General features: G+C 32.6%; 1 protein-coding gene across 2 annotated transcripts in view; it reads left to right on the plus strand.

Annotated features, from left to right (window-relative positions):
* LOC139871527 (uncharacterized) overlaps nt 1-13084 on the plus strand; it is a 13539-nt gene extending 455 nt beyond the window's left edge. Inside the window, exons 3-16 of one of the 2 annotated variants that reach the window (XM_071859227.1) lie at nt 6408-6529; nt 9316-9372; nt 9462-9578; nt 9788-9907; nt 9995-10136; nt 10680-10850; nt 10956-11105; nt 11317-11423; nt 11522-11603; nt 11767-11908; nt 12049-12205; nt 12285-12401; nt 12503-12629; nt 12734-13084. In XM_071859227.1, the coding sequence (XP_071715328.1) occupies nt 6408-6529; nt 9316-9372; nt 9462-9578; nt 9788-9907; nt 9995-10136; nt 10680-10850; nt 10956-11105; nt 11317-11423; nt 11522-11603; nt 11767-11908; nt 12049-12205; nt 12285-12401; nt 12503-12629; nt 12734-12976 (1854 nt within the window). In that variant the 3' untranslated portion in view covers nt 12977-13084. The remainder of the gene's footprint in view (nt 1-6407; nt 6530-9315; nt 9373-9461; nt 9579-9787; nt 9908-9994; nt 10137-10679; nt 10851-10955; nt 11106-11316; nt 11424-11521; nt 11604-11766; nt 11909-12048; nt 12206-12284; nt 12402-12502; nt 12630-12733) is intronic. The other variant, XM_071859226.1, reaches the window with a different exon arrangement.
* Nucleotides 13085-24432: the final 11348 nt, after the last annotated feature.

The raw sequence follows: 24432 nt of genomic DNA on the forward strand, positions 1-24432 counted from the left end.
TAGTTAGTTTACTGTTTTATCTTTGAGACATTTCATATATATGATATCAGAGTCAGTTTCTCGGGGTGTGACGAGCACGTAGCTCGTGCATCTTCCGCATGGGGTATATATGGATAATGAGTATTGATTATATTGTCAGTCCATTGTTTTAACTTTTGGGTGCATTATTGTCCTTTAACGTCATAGTAATCGTAATGCAAGCGATTTGATTCCACTAATTTGCAGTGAAACTTAACTCGATCTTAATCTCGAATAATATACGGATATGAGTTTTATAGAGTCAAGAAAATTTTATATTCAGTCTAATATGCTTTGTACATGTATTTAACAACTCGTGTTTATTCATTTTAATTTTTAATGTCTTATTATTTCAAGTAAAGTATACTTAGTAGCATAAGAAAACTACAACTTCAAATATTATACTACGTATATGATAAAAGATTCGTATTGATACGTCAATTCAATCACTGATTATATAAAATTAAGTAGAGTGCAAACAATTTTATAATGGATTTTTCTAAACATACATCTTAAAATTATGCTTAAGAACTAATTCAAGCAAAAAAAAAAAAAAAAAAAAAAAAAAAAAAACACTTGAACAATAAGTTGGTTAAGAGAAGTGAAGTAAGTTAGTAGTTAACACTAAAGTACAATCATTTTATCCATGTCTACATTTCTTAATGATGGCCCCTTAAGGCTATCTTTAGATAATTTTATTTTATTTTATTTTTATTTATTTTTTTTGAAAATGTAGACGAAATATCAAGGATCTTAGAATCGTTTGTGACTCGATCTAATGACATAAAACACTAAAACCAGAATCAATCGAATAACGAGTCGTATTGGGGTCGAATTAGTCGAACTTAGCTAGGCCAAGAACTAGATTAGAATGACTCCTAACAGTGTTATTCGATGGGTATTGGGTGTAGGGAATGATTGGAATGAAAGTATACGGCTTAGGGTTAAAGGGAATGAGTAACCTCACAAAGGAGGCCTAAGCTCGTGTGTGTGTGTGTGTGTGTGTGTGTGTGTGTGTGTGTGTATATATATATATATATATATATATATATATATATATCGTCACCAGACACAGTCGATCGATGTGTATTCAGTCGGTCGACTGAGTAGACTCAGTCGGTCGACTGTGTGTACAACTTAATTATTGAAATAAAACATTAATGCACACACACATAAGTTCAATAGTCACAATTACAATGTTAATCGTTATTACATGACTGAATTTAAACATAAACATTCGACGAAATAGAGATTACAAATATGCATCAACAGAAAAGCAAGTTTATTTATATCTCAATAAAACATGTACAAGATATGTTTAGCCACACAACCTATCTAATATACATACATTTATCTACATATCAATTTAAACATTTGACAAATACTCATATAATCAACCAGATCCTGTTTTCTTCAAAGTTATATGTTGTAGATAATTTCATTTTTAATTAATCTTAACGGTTTTTAACTTTCTACACATAGATGAACAATATTTGTAATCGTGAGTGATGAATATTAAGTTAACATATATTATATTATATATGAGCAATAAAATAAGGGTAAAGCTGTGTACAACTAAATATTTGACAATACTCAACATTATGGGCTTTTATAAGATAGGTGGAGTTAAGTCGGAGAACTCTGATAACTAGTTGTTATAACAAAAAAAAAAAAAAAAGGAGGACGTATAAAATTGGAGTTGTTTGAACATTTTTATTTGATGCATAAAAACCAGCTTGTTCTACATTCATGTAACATGATGTTCTACATTAAATTTGTACATTTTAGGGTTTAGATTTATGATTTAGTGCTTTAAAAAAAGGATTTATGATTTAGAGTTTATGGTTTAGATTTATGTTCTATGATTTAGGGTTTAAGGTTTACATATAGGGCGTAGGGTTTATATTTTAGGGTTTAGAGTTTAGATTTAGCTTTTAACACGAACGGTTTAGAGTTTAAGGTTAAGAATTTGAATTTTGGGTTTAGGGATCTAAACCCAAAACACTAAACCCAAAACTCTAAACCGGCCTTGATTTAGGAAAAAAAAAAAAAAACTTATATCGAGTAGTTCTAACAAAAACAGTGTATGCCTAACAAAATTGAATGAATTCGAACATGTTTTAAATAAACCCAAAATGTATGTCCTCCTATTTTTTGTTAGAAGTGGGAATTTTCAAAGTTCTCTTATTAAAAAGGTTCTGATTAGAATATTTGATATATATATATATATATATATATATATATATATATATATATATATATATATATATATATATATATATATATATATATATATATATATATATATATATAAATTTATGTAATTATAAACTACTAATATTTATATTTATGTTTATTTTTATTTGTAACCTTTACCTCATACCTTTGTGCGTGTGTGTGAAGAAAGTAAATACTCCGTAAAATTTAGAAAACACATTATTTTTTGGTAAAAAAATTAGATATTAATTAATTAAATTTTTTCACTAAATTGTAAAAAATTGGAAAATAGAAACAAATTGGCTTTACAACCTACATACCCACTTGAGAAATCCATCAAAATTGAAAATGACATACAAACAAAAACATACCTGCATACATACATATAAATTGAATTAAACCAACTTGAACAACTTCTCACAATTGAATTAAACCAACTTGAACAACTTCTCAAAGTAGCATTCATGAGCATCCATGGATGAGTGTTTCACACATAGAATTGACGACTAACGCATATCTTTGCATTTACTAACCATTGAAATACTTTTAGCTTAATACGAGCAATTGTTGCAGCCTAAATCGTTTCTAGCAATTTAAATAGCCCAAAATGTTGTCGGCCCGATTAAGCTCCAAAACTTTCTCGCCAATACTCATCTCACTTCACCAGTCATTTGAGAATTCAAGAATAGACGATTGCATAATCCAAGACATGTTCCACTAATTAAATAAAGTCATCAAGATATTGTGAGACCATGAACAATGAGGAAGTAAGTTATCTATCGACTCAGTATGTACCAAACACCATCCACATTTTTCATCTGCTCCATCTCTCCAGCATTGTCTATAACTTAGTACTTCTATAACCGACACCCCACCTTGAATCAACCATGGAAAATGGCCATATTTGAGGGGGCGACTTTGTTCGATACAACATTTATACAATCAAACTGTATATCTAAATTTGACGAAATAATCACACAAACTCCCTCGACAACCGTATAAATTTTTCTGTGCACCATTACTCATTTAGGAGCTTATGTACGTATCGTACATAAAACAAGGGATAATGTGAATGACTAGTGTTGTTCACATTAATAGATGTTGGTGATTTTAGTGTCATCTAACATTAATTTTAGTTAATTGAGATTTACTTGAATGCAAGAATTAGCTAGTTATACTTAACAACGGGTTCAGAGAGTGTGAAATTAGGAATGGCGCCCGCGGGTAATGGGCACGGGTTCTATATACCCGCGACCCGCCCGTCGGGTTTATTTTTTGCACATTGAGACCCGTTACCCGCCCACGGGTAAAAACTTTTCGCCCATGCCCGTGACCCGCGGATACCCGTGACCCGCGGGTAACCCGCGGGTAATAATAATATACAACTTTTAATAAGAAAATCCAAATAATTTTATTAATTATCAAATTATAAAACGATATGTACAAGCTATATGTATAATGACGTCAAAATTAAGTTTTTTACTTGTATGTAATATTATATTTTTAATCATTATTCAAATACTAGTAAAATAACTTTTAAATTTAATAATTGTAAGTATTAATTCATGGGTAAATTAAGAAAAGTCTCATGTATTCACGGGTCGGGTTTTACCCGCGACGGGTAGTATGTACCCGCGACCCGCCCGCGACCCATCGGCGGGTATAAATTTTTACCCGTACCCGTGCCCGCGGGTAAGATTTAATGATTTTACCCGCCCATCGCGGATCGGGTACCCGCGGGTCACGGGTTTTTTTCTTGCCCATTGTCATCCCTATGTGGAATACACTCCCGTAAGAGTTGGCTAGCAACTAACGCACAAATTGCGGGGTCAAGGAAACAAAATCATGATTTTGATTTCTTCTTGCCTCGAAACAAAATCTTTCTTGTCTTATCTCAATTAGAATTTCGTGTAAACCCGAGGCTAATGAGGGGTCGAAATACTTAATTATGAAAATGTATCACGATTCAGAAACCAATCAAAATTATCTGTTTTCATACCCGTTTTCTTATAATAGATTATGTAAATACAATACAATGAAAATGTAAAATAAAATATTATAGTACTAAGTAAACTTTAATAAAGTAATTTAATATTTATAATTGTTCATAATTATGTGAATTTTGAGTTGTAGCCTAAGAATATCTTCGTTAATAAAAATTTGAAGAGTAAATTATACCATTGATCCCTGTGATTTATTCAAAATATATTAGTAGTTATTTTCTTTTTGAAATTATACTGGTAGTCCCTATAATTTGATAAATGCACGATGTTGGTTTTATACCTAACGTCAATTAAATCGTTCCGTTAAATAATCACACATGTTAGGCACATGATGAGCAACTAATTTGTATTTTTAACATATGATTGGATTGGATTGGACTGGATCTTTCACATACATTCATTCATAATTTTTTATTTTTAATAGATCCATTCAAGTTAGATATAATTGAAATTTGGGTAACTATTTTGTATTAAACTAATATCTAGCAAATTTTACTAAATTATTAACCCTTATATACTAAAAGTGGTGGGAAACGTCGCCGTTTCAGTTATACCGGATTGTTGTTTTGAGTTTTCGTTCACATTACAAACGGTCCCTCAACTTCGACTACATTTACACAACGACCCCTCAAGTTTACACTTTCTCAGAGGTAAAAAGTGTAAATATTTAATTTTGGTGGGAAACGTCGCCGTTTCAGTTATACCGGATTGTCGTTTTGAGTTTTCGTTCACATTACAAACGGTCCCTCAACTTCGACTACATTTACACAACGACCCCTCAAGTTTACACTTTCTCAGAGGTAAAAAGTGTAAATATTTAATTTTATTAAAATCAAATAAATTAATTCCACCCAAATTTATAACGGGTCATATCTTCTCGCTCGGTGCGACTTAAATTTTTCAGAGACCACCGTTCAACTCGAAAAAAATCTTACGAATCCAACGGGACTAACTATACGCGAAACGGACACTTCTAAAAAACCGCTAAACACAACGACAACCCGTATATTCCCGCTCGCCACGAGTTAAATTTTTTCGACGGCAGCGTCAGACTCGAAATAATTTTATGAACAAAATGAAACTAAGCACGTCTAAAACGGACACTTTTAAAAAACGCTAAACACAACGACAACCCGTGCCTTTCTGTTCGCCGGGAGTTAAATTTTTCCGACAGCACCGTTACACTCGAAAAAATTTATTGAACAAAACAAAACTAATTATGTTCGAAACGGATACTTTTTAAAAAACGCTTAACACAACGACATCTAAAACCGCGCTTAACACATGGACCGTGTTCCCCTCTGTAAATACACAACGTTACGTTAAATATGAATACGCAGGCCGAAAGCCCCCGCTGCAACGCACGAGCCGGTCCGGACTAGTTTAGATCTAAATCCATTCAATTTAGGTCCTTCGTTCAATTTTTTAGACCACACTTTCCTCACCATCTCAGCGGACAAACCCACCCACCGTCATTAAAATTGCGACCAACGGTCGTTATTTTCGACCCATGCGACGAGATCTACAATCGAACTCCCATACGCTCTGGGGGGGACCATCGGTTGTTATCATCATGGTTTAACTGGGAAAAACCTTGCGATTACCAGTGACACCTTGATTACTTTAAATGGTTCTGTGAAACCCACTTCAAACCATTCGATTATCGCTTACTAGAGGATTATGTATAAATCTTAAGTGGTTCTTAATTATCATCATTTTGTAGTCAGTTATAATTATTGCAATCCACTTGATTAGTTCCATCATATGAATTAGTGTTTGTGAAATTTAGAGTTCTCAAGATAAAGATGTAAAGGAAGAATTAGTCAAAGGTAAAAATATAGTAAAATGAAAAAATTATCCTCACAGTTAATGGAAAGTAAATTATTTAACAGACACTCAAACTGACGTTAGATATAGGACCATTGTGGTGTATTTATCAAACCATAGAGAGTAGGTATAATTTCAAAAAGAAAAGGAATACTAGTATAATTTTGAGTAAACTACAATAACCAACATAAACAGTGTAACTTACTAAAATTTGAGATTATGAGATGAATTGTTGACACTTTTGTAATAATCTACTTAGACTCCACATGATCAAATCTATTTAGAGGTAATTTATTATTATCATTATTATCGTAAGTCAATGTTAAAGATGTTTACTTGTAGGTGGTCATTAGTAATGGCATAGTACGAATCAATCTATCTAATCCTGAAGGACATCTGCTAGGGATACAATACAATGGACTCAACAATTTGCTGGACGCAACAACCGATAAGACTAATCGAGGGTAAAAATGCCATTTACCATACGCATTATTTTCCTAACTGATCTTGGCATATTTAACTCCACTGAGTGTAATGATACAATCAACGTTAAAAGTTTCATATATGTTGAAAAACATATCTACTTTAAGTCTATTTAAATTAGGACAAGTTGTAAACTATTTTTGAATAAATAAGAAGCTGGAAAATTAACTAGTACTTATATAAAAGTAATTATAGTTAAAGTGTCATGGTCGGACAATCGGATGAAAAAGTTATAGTTATATAAGGTATAGTTATGGTTATAAAATGTATCGTCGCCGAAAAATTGGATGGAAGAGTTTCATGGCCAGACAATAGATCTAGGAAAGATTGTCGAAGATAACGTAGTTCGGTTTTATTTAGGTTTTTGTGTACGCCTTCGTGTTTAATTTGTGTTTGTGGTTTTTTCATGTTTGTTTAGGTAGACTTGTTGTCTAGTTTGTGGAGTTGACTCCGATCTAGTTAGCTTGTAGTGATTTATTCACTACTTTCGAGTAAATTCTTCTTGTCTGGAATTCTATCGGTTTTATAAGTTCATTTATTTTTCGATGAAGGTTCCATTTGTTCTATAGTAATCGTTATTTTTAGCAACAAGAAAAAGATATATATTTAAAGTTTATCAAAGTGTCATTGTGTACCGATATTGAAGTAACGACCCTCCAACTAAGAGGTTATGAGTTCAAGGTCAGAGGTGGACACACACACACACACACACACATACATACATACATACATACATACATACATACATACATACATACATATATATATATATATATATATATATATATATATATATATATATATATATATATATATATATATATATATATATATATTGGTAGGATCAAGAGGGAAGTAACCATTCGGGGGGAAGCAAAATTTTTTTTTTTTTTTTCGTTTTTTGAAAAAACTTTGTTCACGAACATTATAGATGAGATGAAAATATGAACATTTAGTAGAGACACTTTGTGATAAATGTTTTTATTTTGGCGGGAAAACGCTCGAAAAAGTAATATATAACAATTATCGTGTTTTTCGAGCGTATTTCGAGGTTTTAGCTATTGGGGTTTAGATATTAGGGTTTAGATATTAGGGTTTATAGGGTTTAGATATTAGGGTTTAGAAATTTATGGTTTAGGGTTTAGATTTAGGGTTTAGATTTAGGATTTAGATTGAGTTTTTAACACGAATGGTTTAGAGTTTAGGGTTTAGGGTTTGGTGTTTTGGGTTTATGGAATAAACCCAAAACACCAAACCCTAAACCCTAAACTCTAAATCGGGCTAAATTTTACTTCACAAAACATGAAGAAAAAAAACGTTCATATTCTTCAAGAACAATATTATCTTGAATGTTATTTTTGTCGATCGTTTTTCCGCCTAAATAATAACATTCATCACGAAGTGTCTCTTCTAAATGTTCATATTTTCGTGTGATCTTGATGCCGGAAAAAAAAAATTTCAAAAAAAAAGAAATTTTTTTATTTTTTTTTGCTTCCCCCCGCTTCCCCCCGATTGGTTACTTCCCCATTGATCCTGCCCCTATATATATATATATATATATATATATATATATATATATATATATATATATATATATATATATATATATATATATATATATATATTCGTAAACAAATACGTGTTGAATGTCAATACATTTAATTTGGTCTTGCGCTTAACTACTATTATATATATATATATATATATTCGTAAACAAATACGTGTTGAATGTCAATACATTTAATTTGGTCTTGCGCTTAACTACTATTGTTGAGCCTAGCGTTATTCGAGCTCGACACAGTTGATTTTTCAGTTTGAATTTGAACTCTAGTATTCTATTATTATTTGAAATTGAAATTGAGTTTGATTCTTCTTTGGTTACTGAAATATTTTTTTAAACGGTTTGATTTTTAAGCTAACGTTATTATGTCATTTTTTGAACCGAGCTATTATTTAAACTTTTTTATTTATAACGCTATAAAGATACAAACGTCTTTTACTGATTAAACTCTTTAGAGTCCTTGAATTCTATTGACTCGAAATTAAGGGCATATGGCCTAAAAAGGTAACATAAGTTACCAAATTTAGTAATCAAGGTAACCCCCAAATCGTGTAAGCCTGAAAAAGATTTCAATTTAATTTTTACGCAAGAAAAGGATTGCGTGTTTAAAATTTTTAAAATTGGGGTAATATCCAATGAACACAAAATCTAAAATCGAGAATTACTTCAAATTGAAACTTGGAACAAATTCCTAGTGCTTTACAACAAATGCTAATTGAAGCACTAAGAACCTGTTCCAAGTTTCAATTTGAATTAATTCGCGATTTTAGATTTTGTGTTCATTGGATATTACCTCAATTTTAAAAAATTTGAACGCGCAATCATTTTCTTGCGCAAAAATTAAATTGGAATCCTTTTCGGGCTTGTGCGAATTGAGGGTTACCTTGATTGTCAAATTTGGTAACTTATGTTACCTTTTTGGCCATTTGCCCCGAAATTAAACATGCTTTCGACTAAAAAGTCACTAGTCTAACGATATCAAGTTATTCTATTAACTTTAGGTTGTGAGTTCGTATCTTGGAGTGAGACTATTTATAATTATATTTATCTGTGATATGAATGAGTCTTGTTTATCTTTGAAAAAAGGTAACATGGTTTCGAATGAGCTAGATTGGCTAACCTTGGTGATCGAGTAATAACTTTTGTTCTAAACAAATAGTAATAACTTTTGTTCTAAATATATAAATTCTTCATATATGTATGAAGGTATTGGGACCTTAATTGGACTCCAACCCAAACTCGAGGAGCTGGTGGAAACGAAAAGTAAGTCTCTTGACGCACAAGTAGAACGAATTACTTCAAAAGGTCATAGTTTACATTAACTACCTGATCATGATCACATCCTAAATTAGGATCGACGGAACAAGTTATAAAGTGATAACACAAACGAAGGATCAAGTTGAACTCTCGTTTTCAAGAATATGGATTCCGTCAATGGCAAAGCGCGCCCCGTTAAATATAGACAAAAGGTGATGAATACTTTATATTGGAATATTAGTTTTCACTTGAAAATTATGTTGATGATCCATGTAGTTTGTACCAAATAATTAGTATGGTTCTTGTTCATTTTCTTTTGACGTCGATGGTCCTTGTGGTTTACACTTATAACGTTGGTAGTCCTTGTCACTAACGGTTTAAAAACATCATTGATAACAACATAAACATAATCAATCAATAGGTATGTGTTGCTTCGTGGTTCTCCGGGTTTCTACACGTATGCAATCTATGAGAAAGTGAAGGGATTTCCTAGTTTCAATCTTGATGAAAACAGAATAGTTTTCAAGCTCAACAAAGAGAAGTAAACACCTTTCTATACTTCACATTACATGATCAATAATTATATTCATATAGTTTCACACTTATAACGAAATACGCTACCTCGTAGGTTTCGCTACATGGCGATGTCTGATGATAGACAACGACGCATGCCTTTGTTTGAGGACCGTTCACCCAAGAGAAGTAAACCCCTGGCTTTTCCAGAGGCAGTACATATCGTTAATCCAGTTGAACCCGAGTTCAAAGGACAGGTAATCATATTTTTCACTACTTTCCTATATATATGTGAGTCTAAAACTATAAAGTAAATAAATTGGCCCTTCAATCCAAGTTGATTCATATATACTCCTTTGTATGCTTCTTTCCTAGCTTCCTAGTAGTAGTTTTATAAAATTTATGTCGATAAAAAATATATTTAAGTTATATAATAATTCTATCTATAAAAATATATTTTAAGTTATAACTGGCCTTATTAAATGATTAAGTTTTTAAAAGTATATCGAATTATAGAACTTCGTATCAACATTTCTAGTATCATACATGAAATGTTCTATTCTTTATAAGATGTATATTCATTATAACTTGTAAACTAGTGCAACTTATCAAATCCGATAACAATGTTCGATTTCGTGAGCTGATAGATACTACGAAAACATATAAAGTATGTTGAACATATTTATAGAATTCTGACACATATTCAAACACTTAATCTAATGAACTGTTTATCCCTTATAACTGTTATCTTGAGTTGATCTTATTCCTGTTTTTAAACCAGTCATGTTTTTCGTATATAGGTAGATGACAAATATCAATATGCATGTGAAAATAAAGATTCGAAAGTTCATGGATGGATATCTACAAATCCACAAATTGGTTTTTGGATAATTACTCCTAGTAACGAGTTTCAAACAGGGGGACCTACAAAACAAGACCTTACATCACATGCCGGACCGATCAGTCTCGCAGTAAGATTAAATACCACATTTTTCTTAAATCTCATTATAATAATTTCATTATGATCAAATGCCGAAAATAGAGTTTCTCGGTGTCGTTTTTTTCATGAACTGTAGATGTTTGTTAGTGCTCATTATGCTGGAAACGATTTAGCAGTCAAGTTAGATAATGCGGAGCCATGGAAGAAAGTTTTTGGTCCGGTTTTTATATATCTCAACTCAATACCAGGACCACCTCCTACACTTTGGAATGATGCCAAGAAACAGGTTGCAGTAAACTCGTTTCTATGTTTCACTTTTGGTCCTTACCTCTAACGTCCGTTAATATTCTCGTTAAATCTAACCATGTGAGGGTATTTTCACCATTTGTTTCTCATTTCCAATATATCATCATCTTCTATTAGAGATGTTCATCAGTTCGGTTTTCAAGCTTCATATAAACAACAATGGTCTAACAATTCTTTATGATCATATGCAGATGGGAGTTGAAACTGGAAAATGGCCGTACAATTTTGTAGCTTCAAAAGATTACCAACAAGCTAACCAACGTGGTACAATAAGAGGTAGATTACTCGTTGACGACAGGTATAGTCACACTTTTCACCGATTTGCAGACAAGAACACTAATTGAAATTTAAGTAGTCATTGAAATTTAATACTACACACCATTTTGGGTTCATTAGCGGGAAACAAATCCCCGCAAATGGTGCTTATGTCGGACTAGCTCTACCAGGAGAACCGGGATCATGGCAACGTGAAAGCAAGGTGAGATTAGAATGCGATCAAGCAAATTTTGAGCTAAATAGAGTATTTAATTTAATAATATGATCGTTGTTCTATCAAATTTAATATAAAAACATAAGCACACCAAATGTTCGATAAAATGGCTAGTTACTACTGTAATAAACAAAAATACTCTTTTTGACAGGGCTATCAGTTTTGGACTACCACAGATAAGGAGGGACATTTTTCGATTAATAACATCATAGTTGGCACATATAATGTATACGCTTGGGTCCCTGGATTTATTGGAGACTACAAAAGCCCATCCACCATTAACATAACACCAGGTCCGATTTCACACCATCCATTTTTTATTTAAGAAAAAGTAAAAAGTTTGGAAGCTTTCAAGCTTATGGACTATGTTAGTTTCGACCCAAATCAACTAAACTTTACATAAACCAGCAAAATTTTGTACCATTACGAGCAGGCGGAAACATTGAGGTTGGAAATCATGTTTTTAAGCCCCCAAGAGATGGTCCAACGTTATGGGAGATCGGCATACCAGATCGCTCTGCAGGAGAGTTCAATATTCCTGATCCTGACCCGACATATAACAACCCATTTCTCGCCAAAGGTCCCAATAGGTGAAAAAAAAAATCCAACTTGTATGACATTATACATAAAATTCACAAAAGAGATTTTCAATATAATGTGTTTTCACAGGTTTAAACAATACGGACTATGGGAGAGATACACAACACTATACCCTCATGGTGATTTGGTTTTCAAGATCGGTGTAAACGATTACAAAAAAGATTGGTTCTTTGCACATGTGACAAGGTTTAGTTGATTACATTTTCATGTTTTGTATATATGCATGCAGGCATACATGCGTACACGTACATGTAGTGGCGTATGAACTTATATGTTTCGTTTTATAGGAAAAAACCTGACAATACATACGGAAGTACAACATGGACAATTACATTCATGCTTAAAGATGTGATCAACAATGGAACTTATAAACTGAGACTAGCTCTAGCATCTGCAACTCTATCAGATTTGCATGTATCTAACCATACATATATAATCCACATATCATGAAATTACTAAAAAAAAAATATGATTTTTCATTGGATTTTATATTCGTATATTTGAAATATCATTTTTAGGTACGAGTTAACAATCCTAACAATAACGTAAAGGCACTATTTTCAACTGGAACCATCGGGGGAGATAGCGCGATCCCAAGACATGGAATACACGGGTTATACTGGCTATTCAGCGTCAACATATCAGGATCAACTTTGCAGCCTAATAAAGATAACTCCATTTATTTGACACAAAAAAATGCAGCAACTGCATTTCCCGGAGTGATGTACGATTATGTTCGTTTAGAAGGACCACCTCGTTAGTAATCCATTAGTCATGGTGTATGAAATTTATTTAATTGTATGATTATATTAGATTAGATGTAGTATTGTCAACGGACTAATATCTCATTACATTTTATTATTATTTATTAGTGGAAAAAATGGTCATTTTGACCCCCCAAAGCATCCCTATGACAAAACCCACTCACCCCCAAAACTTGCATTCATTACATTAAATTTTTCTCAAAATATAAAGTTGACAATAGTAGTAAGCTTCTAATGATAGAAAGCGACATAAATAGCATGTTGACCTAAACGTCAATCCATAAAAAAAGTACATAAATACAATTTTAAATTATTGAATGCAAAGTAGATTGTTTTAAATCTGCGACACCAAACATGCATACCTCTAGCACAGCGGATGCAAACAGCTAAGAACCTAAGAATAAAATATGCTTAAAAAATCAAAACGAATGTTGGTGAGATATAGTTTTATTGCGGACAATAAAGTAATGTAGACCACGAGATTTCAGTGTTCAAAATTCTGTATAAAAGTATATGAATAATGGGCACCAGGTAAACATAATGACTAAAGTACCCCAATGTGTACACTGGAAAGTGTATAATGTCTACGAAGTATTAAATACTCGTTAAATGCTAGCGCGACTAGCCCGAATGGGTTTGTCATACCCTATGGATCCATATCTAAGATTCGCATTTGTCGGTTAGAAAATTGATAATTAAAAAGTTACCAAGCTAAAAAGAATTTGTGTCGTTATATAACTCACACATATAATATTTCAAGTACTCGTGTCTAGTATGTAAATCATAAAATAATGCATGCATTCTCAGTCCCAAAATAATTTAGAAAGTTTAAAACGGGAGCTATATCTCACCTCGAGTGCTCATCGACAACAATAAGTAACAAAAAGTAGGTAAGATGGCTGGTCCAATGTGTCATCAACCTAAGTCATTGTCACTTAATCATTAATATTATCTAATGAGTTTCTAATTCGTTCATGCCATGTTTACATCATCAAGCTCTTAAAAATAAAAGTTTTGTATTCCAATTTTAGGTTGGTTTTTAATACCCGACTTCGGACAGCCGTTGTTCCCTCTATCCTTAATCAGCTGATGTGTGGCCAGTGACCAAGGCTCCATTTGTGAGTTCCCTTGCCGCTGTCCGAAGCTCGGACCCTAACTAAATGTCGTTTGACCGTGGTGTCGGTTAAACGGTGAGTGGGTCATAATTTTCAGCACGTCACAAAGAAAACATATCAAATTAGTTTTAGGCGTATATCCTAAACCGTACATCGAAGTTTAATGACTCTTAAACCAAAAGTTATATACATAACCTAAACTTACTGAGTTTTAATTTTCCAGCAGTCTCAGGTGTCATATCAGACCTGAAAAAATCGGATTTGTGTCCTGGTAGAACCATAAACACATGGTGGTAATCAAGGTTCTATTCCTTGATGCATTTAAGCACCAAATGTGTAACTCTTTGACATTTTTACACCATTTTGGTCAAAGTTCATACCTTTGACACTTCAACAACAATAAAAATCAAATCTTTACATGTTTAAAACATTTTGGTGAACCTAGATCGTTTCTTTGTCACATAGTTGTAATAAAGCTTCAATCTTTTGGTAATTTAATGCACCATGATCAACCAAGGTTTTATCTTTTCATATCCAAGGGATAAAGATCCAACATTTATCTATAAATATGAATCTCTAATCACATATAATGATAAAGATTGTGTTTTTAAGCAATATAAATGACATAGAATGTATGGATCTAAGAAAGTTTTGCAATCTTTTACAACAAAGCTGCTAAAGGTTGCATCTTTCATCCATAAAAAAACAAAAACCAATTTTTTTATGGGATCTTTAGCTAGAAAGCTTAGATTTACAAGTTTTTATGAGTTCTTAAGCAAGAAACCTTAGATCTAAATGATGATAAGTAAATAAATAAGAAAACTTGATTAAAGTAAAACAAAAAAAAACAAAAAGGAAAGAAAACTCACTAGTATTTGCATGCAAATGAAAGGAATCAAACTAGAGACTAGATCTTGCTTTAACAGATGTTTAAAATTTAAAAATGGTGAAGATGATGATGGATATGGGTGCCAAAAATTTTGAGAGAAAAAGAGGTGATTTTTGCTGTTAAATGATCAAAAATAGTGAAAAAGTACTTGAGTACTGGGTGTTTTAAGGTTAAAAGTGGGTGGGCTTGCATTATCCATAAAAGGACATAAGTTAGTGGGTTGACCATTATCTACACTAAGTCCATTTAATTATTTAAATTGGGTCACTAACTAGTTGGTAATTCTAGTCCAAATTAATTAATTTATTAACCAATTCATTAAGTCCAAACTAATTGGTAATCCTACTCATGTGGTTGCTTAGCCACGCGCTAAGTCTTACACCTCGTCACATTGTTGCTTACTTAAATCAGATCCGATCATATCATACCATAGATACATGGTCTAAGCTTATCACTTGGTGAGCTTGATCGTCACCCTCTTGCACGGATGCAATTCGGGAGCACCAAGTCACCGTCATGCCTTCCATTACAAGTGCTTAATCCTCTCAGAACTAACCCCTTGAGACTTTCATCATTTATTCCTTAACAAGTGCATAGTCCTCTCGAGACTAGCCCCTTGTCACATTTATCATCACTTAAGAGCAAGTGCATAGTCCTCTCAGAACTAGTCCCTTGTCACATTCAACAACAACAACAGAACTCAATCCCACATGTGTAGGGTATGAGGGAGGTGAGACGTAGACAATCCTTCCTTTATCCTAGAATACAGAGAAGTCATTTCTCCACCCTGAGTGAAACACTCAAGGAGTAGAGAAGGTCTTCCATCTCTCTGTTCGACGAATAAAGAGATTGCTTCCAAATGGACCTCCGACCAGAAGTATAAATAGAAATAAAAAAATAAAAAATAATAATAATAAATAATGATAATAATAATAATAATAATAATAATAATAATAATAATAATAATAATAATAATAATAATAAAAAGAAAAGAATATGCCATGGAAATGGTAAAATCAAATTTCCATGGGTTTTACATCATGCATGGGATTCAATTTAGGCTTTAAGCGGCAGACAAGACGCCAATAAATCGATGCTTGATGTTGACTTACTTAATAGAGCCATGTAAAAAAATAAAAAATAAAAGAAGAAAAAATAATAAATGATAAATAAATAAATAAACGTACCTTAGAGTGGTGTGCGGAGCTCAAGACATAACAAGAAATCGTACCTAAGCATACATGTCTACATACCTAAACCAATATACATATATAAATCCGTACCTAAACACACATAAAGCACACATGGAGTATACCTACGTACATACATATACACATACACACTAACACATACATATACACATATGAACACCCCTACATACACATACATACATCCATAAACATACATAGCATACATACGAAAACATACATACATACATACATACATCCATAAACATACATAATGCAGGCATATATGCACATATACAAACAACCTAAACATACTTACCCAAAACAAAAAATACATACATAATCATGCATACATACATACACATACATCCAGACACACGCAAACATACCTACGTACGTACGTCTTACGCACGCACCCCCACACCCCCGCCCGCCCATCCATCCATGCCTACATACATACATGCATACATACATACATACATACCTAAAACCTAAAACAAGACACATACACACAAACCCACATACACCCATACATATCAAAACCTACTCGTCTATTCTAATTCTAGTCCTCCACTCATTCCTATCAGAAGTCATGTCCTAAGGTCAATAAAAGCTCCTTTAAGTCGAGCTTTATTCTATCATCCCACCTACGAGTAGGTCTACCCCTTCTCCTTACACCGTCAACCGTAGGTGCCTCAACTCTCCTTACAGGAGCAGTAAGTAAGAGGTCGCCTCCTCACATGACCAAACCATCGAAGCCCTACTTCTCTTAGCTTATACATGATGCTTTGAACTTTTAGGTTCTCCCTAAAAACACTATTTGGAATCATATCCAACATGTTTTTACTGCGTGTCTACCTAAGCATCCTCATCTCTGCCACATCTATCCTTCTCTCTTGCGCCTTCGTCATTGGCCAACACATGCATCATCACTTAAGAATATTCGGATCCGAATCATAACCTTGCAAGGGTTGACCGAAGTCTCACCACATGCATCATCACTCTTACTCCATGCGCACTCATAGACATAACATGATATAATAGCCATTCTTTACTCGTATGGTTATAGGTGACCTCGTGCACGGGTGCAATCCGAAACACCTATAACCACCTCATTACCGCCCGAACTACCCCATGCAACTCATTCTATAGTAATTGTTCTTTCCCTTTATTCATATGATGCATACTTTTATTGATGTTGACATCATGCCTACGACATTTCACTTAATAATCACGTAAGCATTCACTTCATTTTATCATCACATAGTCATATATCGTACATATAGTGTAGACTACACATGATAACCACATATCATTACTAATAGCAATCAAGCAAACTAATAGCAATCAAGCAGTCTCATACATTAGCCATGGATCTACTTAGGTTTAAGTCTAGAAAATTTTAAAATGGAGTATCTAAGTCTCTTAAACCACCACTTTGATACCAACTTTTAACGCCCTTAAATCATACTAGCAAAAGATTTTTTTTACACAGTATAACGGTGCGGCGCACCACGTCACTGGTGCAGCGCACTGAAATCGCTCAAAAAGTTTTCGTTTGTCGTGTAATGAGGTCGACATAACGATCCTCAAGAGGGTGCTAGTTATTTAATTTATATGTGTTGGGCCTAAATCTATTCTTCCTTCATATGAGTTAGCAAGGGCAAATATGACCTAGGGTGTAACATCCCAATTATTTAAGGTAATATTTTATGTAATTTAAAATTGTTATATATATATATATATATATATATATATATATATATATATATATATATATATATATATATATATATATATAGGGCAGGATCAATGGGGAAGTAACCAATCGGGGGGAAGCAAAAAAAAAAATTCGTTTTTTGAAAAAACTTTGTTCACGAACATTATAGATTGGATGAAAATAAGAACATTTATAAAAGACACTTTGTGATGAATGTTATTATTTTGGCGGGAAAACGATCGACAAAAATAACATTCAAGATAATATTGTTCGTGAAGAATGTTAACTTTTTTTTTCTTCATGTTTTGTGAAGTAAAATTTAGCCCGATTTAGAGTTTAGGGTTTAGGGTTTAGGGTTTAGAGTTTGGTGTTTTGGGTTTATTCCATAAACCCAAAACACCAAACCCTAAACCCTAAACCCTAAACTCTAAACTCTAAACCGTTCGTGTTAAAAACTCAATCTAAATCCTAAATCTAAACCCTAAATCCTAAATTTCTAAACCCTAATATCTAAACTCTATAAACCCTAATATCTAAACCCTAATCTCTACACCCTAATGTCTAAAACCTCAACATACGCTCGAAAAACACGATAATTGTTATATATTACTTCTTCGAGCGTTTTTCCGCCAAAATAATAACATTCATCACGAAGTGTCTTTTCTAAATGTTCTTATTTTCATCCAATCTATAATGTTCGTGAACAAAGTTTTTTCAAAAAACGAAAAAAAAAAAATTTGCTTCCCCCCGATTGGTTACTTCCCTCTTGATCCTACCACTATATATATATATATATATATATATATATATATATATATATATATATATATATATATATATATATATATATATATATATATATATATATATAGGGGTGTTCATTCGGTTGGTTTATGGTTTATGTGGTTTATTCAGTTTGGTTTATTCGGTTTTCAAAAATACTATTGAGAACCAATAACCGAACCAAATTTGACAAAACCAAACCAATCCAACCAAATAAGCAATCGGTTTACATGGTTCGGTTTCGGTTAAACCAAATTAAAACTCATTGATAAAAAAAGTATGTAGGTTTTTTTAAAGAAAATCAGACATAATTTATTGACTAAACCATAAGTATACAATGTATACAATATTTAATGTCAAATATGCACTATAACCTATATTTAGAATCTAAACTATATCAACGAACCGTACAAAAAATTAGTAGCATAGAAACAAAAACAAAAATAGTAGCAACTAAGTTTCCAGGTACAAAAAATTCACAGTATGAATTAATGGATAAACATTAGGTACATAGTTTCAGTTTTACACCATATCAATATAGATAAAATAAAATATTCAATATTCAATATATATACGATAAATTGTAGTAGTATATTTCGGTTTTTCGGTTTGAAACAAAATTATCATTTTACAAACCAAATCCAAACCGAAAACCATTAATATTTTCGGGCGAAACCAGGAAACCAAACCAAAATCAAATAAGTCAACCCACTTTAACCAAATCAATTTGGTTCGGTCGGTTTCATGATTGAAATTGTTTAATGCACACCCTATATATATATATATATATATATATATATATATATATATATATATATATATATATATATATATATATATATATATATATATTGATGGTATGATTTTGTATAATAAATGGATAATATTTAATGTTTGTTAGTTAAGTTGGAAGGGACTAGAGATGCAAAGTTAGATTTAAGGACCTCCAATAATAGAGTTTTGGTGGGGAGGGTAGAAAGTGCAAATAAAGCAAAGTTAATTCAATAAAAAGATGTTAAATGCATAATTTTGTTATCAGTTGCAAATTAAAACACAGAAGGTGTGGGGGTGTGTGTGTGTGTAAGTGGTGACCCAAGCAAGAGGAAGAAGGAGAACCTTCAATTGGAAGAATTTAGTGCATGCAATTGGGAATTTATGAAATCTAGTGTACCATAATCACTATAGCAAGTTGTAAATCTTCCATTTCTTCTCCATTGTGCATAATTAGGGTTCTTAAATCCCTAAAGATAAGGTATGAACTTCTATGTCTAAGTATCACTAAAATTGGGTGTTTTAGATGAATCTCAAGTTTATAAGTTGTTGTATGTTGTAAGTATACACATTTGTATGAGTAAAAACAAATCTTTATTGATGTTGGATGTAAGTTCATGAATGAACTTGCTAATTGAGTGTATGATATGAATATTGTGAATTTGGTGATGTTTATAGTCTAGAATCAAGTCATGCACTCTAGGTGTTTGATGAAATGCCTCAATGAAGATGTTTATGAAATTTTAGTTAATTTGTAAAGAAGAAAGTTTATGTGTAAATTGTTGATATTGTTGTAAGTAATGATATTTGGATGTATGATGATTTTAAGGATGTTAGTAGTGGAAATGGGTTTATGCACATTTGATGCTTGATGAAATGCTTGAAAGAATTACAAGTCATGTTTGTAAGAGATAAACTAGAGAAATTATGTAATTAGGGAATTTATGTTTGAATGTTAATGTTTGTTATAATGGAATAAGGGAAAAGATAAGTTAAAATGTCATGTATGTAAGCGTTCATGTGATTAATGGGGTAAAAAGAGGATTAAGTCAAATGTGTAGGTATATGAAAGTGTTGTAAGTTTTTGAAAGATGTAATTTCGTTGGATTATGTTAATGACGAGACTAGCTCATTTATAGGTGTTAATCAAGGCAAAGGAGCTCCAAGTGATCAAGGAATCTCGCTTAATCAAGGTGAGTTTATAGGGGGTAAATTGGGCGGGTTAAGAGTGACTTAGTGTTTCCGGATTGCATTCGTGCAAGAGGACAACGACTAAGTACACTAGATGGATAGCTTAGATAGAATTATTAGGCATGCCTAGTAATTGTATCTATGGTTGATGATTAGATTAGGCAAGGTCATTAAGCTTGCTTAATGATCTTGCCTATGGTATGACTTAGCTTAGACATCTAGGGTGTCTATGTAAATATGTATGCAATGTGATTAAGGTAGCTTAGGCATATGTGTATGCCTATGGTTATGTTTAGCTTAGACATAATTACTAGGATTGGCCTTAGTAAGTTATGTCTATGGTAAGGAAAGGAGTCGGATCCGAAAGTAAGTAAGCAACCGCTTTAGGTTGGAAAGACTACGTGATGCAATGATTATGCTCAATGACATGTGTTTCTTTATTCGCCTATAACTCACTAAGCGTAAAGCTTACCCCCATGTTGTTTTATGTTTTATAGGAACGAAAGAACACCATGAAGGTAAGGAGCCTATGTAAGGATAGCGGAGCATTGGTCTTTAGTAAGTGGTATTGCAAGTCCCCATTTTGAACCTAGCTCATACGATAGCGCTTATCAACGCTAAGTCTTTTATGCTCATAAATTATGTTTCTTTTGAAATTGGGAACCAAATAGTATGTTTAAAATGTGTAAACGTAACGCTCATGACTAAATGATGTTTGTAAGGGTTAATGACATATGAAACCGTTTTTAATGAAGCTTGTTTATGAATTATGTTGTTAAAATGTGATGGGTGATATTGAAATGGTGAAAATGTGGTTTTTATAACAAGTTGCAGATCAGAACCAGCGTCAGTGTAAGGCCGCGCCGCGACCTCAATTGCCGCGTCGTGGCATATAACGTGTTTGGATTCCAGGAGGGCTGTTAAACAGATCTGTATTTCTTTGAAAGGCCGCGCCGCGACCAAGGCTTGCCGCGCCGCAGCATTTCACTTGGTCTGGGCGGTCACAAAAAAAAAAACTATCGATTAAGGGCATTAAATAGGGTCATTCCTTGAGCGGTCGAATTTAAAACGGAGCTTATTCAGATAATTTAGTGATTAAGATGGGGGGTTGTACACGATTTAATATCCTAGACAAATGTCCAGGTACACCTTATGTAGAGAGGCAGGATCTTTTTGGTCCCAATAGATTGGCGAATGTTCGGAAAATACAACAACCAAGTCCAACCGGTTTATTCTAGATACCACTTTATCCGGAATATCAAATTTTATATAAAGGCTATAGTTGGGTTGATTTGTTATAATAATTATATTTAAAATGTTAAAGCAATATATTTAAAGTAAGCTAGCTAGCATGCAACAATTGAGGATAGAGAAAACGTGGTTCACCATGACTTAAGATAACGTAGTGTTGGGATGATTTTGAGGTACTCCTTGGATAGATATACCTTGGTGTAAACACTAGATTCCCAACTAATTGACTTCTCGATTAGCATGTCACGAGGAACTAGGTTATTGTGATTTCGATTGGATTGACTATGCTAAACTCCTGATGCTTATCTGGTTAAGGATATAAGCGGCCCATATTGGATACAATGCGTACCCTGGGCACACGAATAAAGTAGTCTAGTCATATACATGTTATATCCAACCTTTCTTAACACCTCAGTGTATCACCCAAGTGAGTGGTTATGATTGTGTTTCGAATTCCTTTCTGACAATGATTTGGTAAAATTGAAGGGTTTGTAGATAAATTAAAACCTCTGATGGTTCTTAGTCATCCTTAAAGATTGATAAGCTTAGTTTGTATTATAGTGCGTTGAATTCCCATTTATGATTTAAACCATCCCTTACGATCTACCCAATAAATCCCTTAATTATCCACAATGTACTTCACTCATAGTGTTTCCTAGAATATACTTCTCATATAGAGTTTTCATAATGTACTACACCTATAGTGGTTCCATAGCTTCTAACCTTAACTATGCTCAAGTGGTCCTATAGTACATCAACAATGTACTCTACTATTGTAACAGTATTTCCGTGAGTCTTATAATCTTGACCAGTATCTTGATCTGGTCCTACAGTAAATCTCCATGTAGTTTATAGTATTTCCGATGGGTTCATACCTTGACTAATGTATAAACACAGATAATTAATTACCCTTATAATTGTCGACAATGTTTTAATCACGTTTACTGGTGGACGGACGATAATAACGAGGTTTAATATCATAGATAGAAAGCGAATACCAATGTTAATCGTCCCTAACTAACATTATTAAATTATGAAAAACAATCAAAAAATTACTCACACATCATGGCAATAAGCATTTCTAATATTAATAAATAACAAACATCAAACAAGAACATTATAAATAAAGTAATAAAAGAAATGATAGATAGTACTGAATAATGCGGCGGGCAGAATAACATTTGTATTTCTTCATAATGAAATGTCCCGTTCATATCGATTATAAACGTTTCATATTAATTGATTTCGTTGCGGGGTTTTGACCTCTATATGAGACGTTTTTCAAAGACTGCATTCGATTTTTAAAACAAACCATAACCTTTATTTTATAGATAAAGGTTTAAAAACATTCCAAAGATTATCAAATAATGATAATCTAAAATATAGCGTTTTCACACGACCATTACATAATGGTTTACAATAATATTACACAACAACTTAAGTCTTCGAATGCAATTTTTAAACAATATTATACAAGCATGTGGACTCCAATCCTGTCTTTATTTAGCATACAACAGTGGAAGCTCTTAATAATCACCTGAGAATAAACATGCTTTAAATGTCAACAAAAATGTTGGTGAGTTATAGGTTTAACCTATATATTTATCAAATTGTAATAATAGACCACAAGATTTCATCTTTCAATAACATGCAATCTGCATAAAAATCATTCATATGGTGAACATCTGGTAACCGACATTAACAAGATGCATATAGAATATCCCCATCATTTCGGGACATCCTTCGAACATGATAATTTCGAAGTACTAAAGTATCCGCAACAATGGATGGGGCTTGTTGGGCCCAATAGATCTATCTTTAGGATTCGCATCAATTAGGGGCTAGTTCCCTAATTCTTAGATTACCAGGCTAAAAGGGGCATATTCGGTTTCGATCCATTCAACCATATAATGTAGTTTCACGTACTTGTGTCTGTTTTGTAAAACATTTATAAAACTGCATGTATTCTCATCCCAAAAATATTAGATTTTAAAAGTGGGACTATAACTCACTTTCACAGATTATCAATTCGTCGAGAATTAGACTTGGCCACGGGTTGATTCACGAACCTATAACAAATATATATATATATATATATATATATATATATATATATATATATATATACATACATATATATATATATATATACATACATATATATACATATATATACATATATATATATATATATATATACATATATCAAATTATGATCGAAATATAATTATACCATATTTTATTACATTTTAACGATTTAAGTTTGCTAAGTTGACAGTCCAACGTTTGTAGTCCACAAATAATTGTCCACAGTTAGTAGTACAGAAATAAATCAATATATATTATCTCAAATCAATCCACGACCCAGTGCATAAAAGTCTCAGACTCGATCACAACTCAAAGTATATATATTATTTTGGAATCAACCTCAACCCTGTATAGCTAACTCGATCATTACCGCATATAGAGTGTCTATGGTTGTTCCAAATAATATATATAGATGACGTCGATATGATATGTCAAAATATTGTATACGTGTCTATGGT

This window comes from Rutidosis leptorrhynchoides, chromosome 10 (genome assembly GCF_046630445.1).
Source record: "Rutidosis leptorrhynchoides isolate AG116_Rl617_1_P2 chromosome 10, CSIRO_AGI_Rlap_v1, whole genome shotgun sequence".
NCBI lineage: Eukaryota > Viridiplantae > Streptophyta > Magnoliopsida > Asterales > Asteraceae > Rutidosis > Rutidosis leptorrhynchoides.